The sequence below is a fragment of the Centruroides sculpturatus genome, unplaced genomic scaffold (genome assembly GCF_000671375.1).
Source record: "Centruroides sculpturatus isolate CEXI.00-Female unplaced genomic scaffold, Cexi_2.0 scaffold4262, whole genome shotgun sequence".
NCBI classification, from domain to species: domain Eukaryota; kingdom Metazoa; phylum Arthropoda; class Arachnida; order Scorpiones; family Buthidae; genus Centruroides; species Centruroides sculpturatus.
In genome coordinates, this window is record NW_019388361.1 from 1 (window position 1) to 831 (window position 831).

The following is an 831-nucleotide window of genomic DNA, read 5'->3' on the forward strand; positions in this document are numbered from 1 at the left end:
AGTAATCATATTTAAATATATCAATATGAGTAATACTCTACAATATATAAATGGATCTAAATTTGATTACGAGCTACAATTCAGTAACTTTCATTTAACCATGATGATTGCACGCGCTACTCTACTAGTTATCATCGTGCAGGTGATGATTTATTATGGAACAGGCGCTGAATCTCGCAAACTTCAACAATCGAAAACGCAATTTTCTGCTGTGAATAAACTTAATGAACCAAAATATCTTCCACATTTTTCAGAAAATGTTCTTGACGTTTCTGGTAAGTAAATGTGAATAAATGATTGTTCATTACTCAATTTAATTGTCTTAATTATTATAACGTTTATTTTTAGATTCATCGAATGCTACTGAAAAATTAAACTCAGTCTCATCTAGTTTCAACGACGATAAGAATGGTAAACATAAGAATTATTTAAGTATTATTAGCAAATAGTTAAATTAAACGCTAATTAATAATATAAATCGGTTTGATTCAGTTATAAATCTGTGTATTATATGAGCTATTCTACGATATATTTAGTCTTTCTTTGTCGAATTTTGTCTAGAGAGATAATCATATCATAGTCAATTTTCTCCCTATTTCTGGCCAGTTTCTCCTCACGGGTACTAAAAAAGCCCTTTTCTATAATCATTATGAATTCACCAGGCCCACTATGGGGACGGTCGATGTGGAGAGACAGGTTCCGACATATTCGAGGCAGCCCATGGAGAATAAATAATTTCTGGCAGTTATTAGCACGCGTATCCGATCCAGTTTCTCCAGTGGCTGAAGGCTGAATTTTTAACCGCCTCCGCCATTAGGCCAAACACATTGA

General features: G+C 33.3%; 1 protein-coding gene across 1 annotated transcript; it reads left to right on the forward strand.

Moving 5' to 3' along the window:
- The first annotated feature begins 25 nt into the window (after positions 1 to 25).
- Positions 26 to 793, forward strand: LOC111616904. The gene is made up of 3 exons (XM_023358263.1): positions 26 to 275; positions 349 to 411; positions 663 to 793. The coding sequence occupies exons 1-3, from the start codon at positions 26 to 28 to the stop codon at positions 791 to 793; spliced, it is 444 nt and encodes a 147-aa protein (XP_023214031.1).
- The last annotated feature ends 38 nt before the right edge of the window (positions 794 to 831 follow it).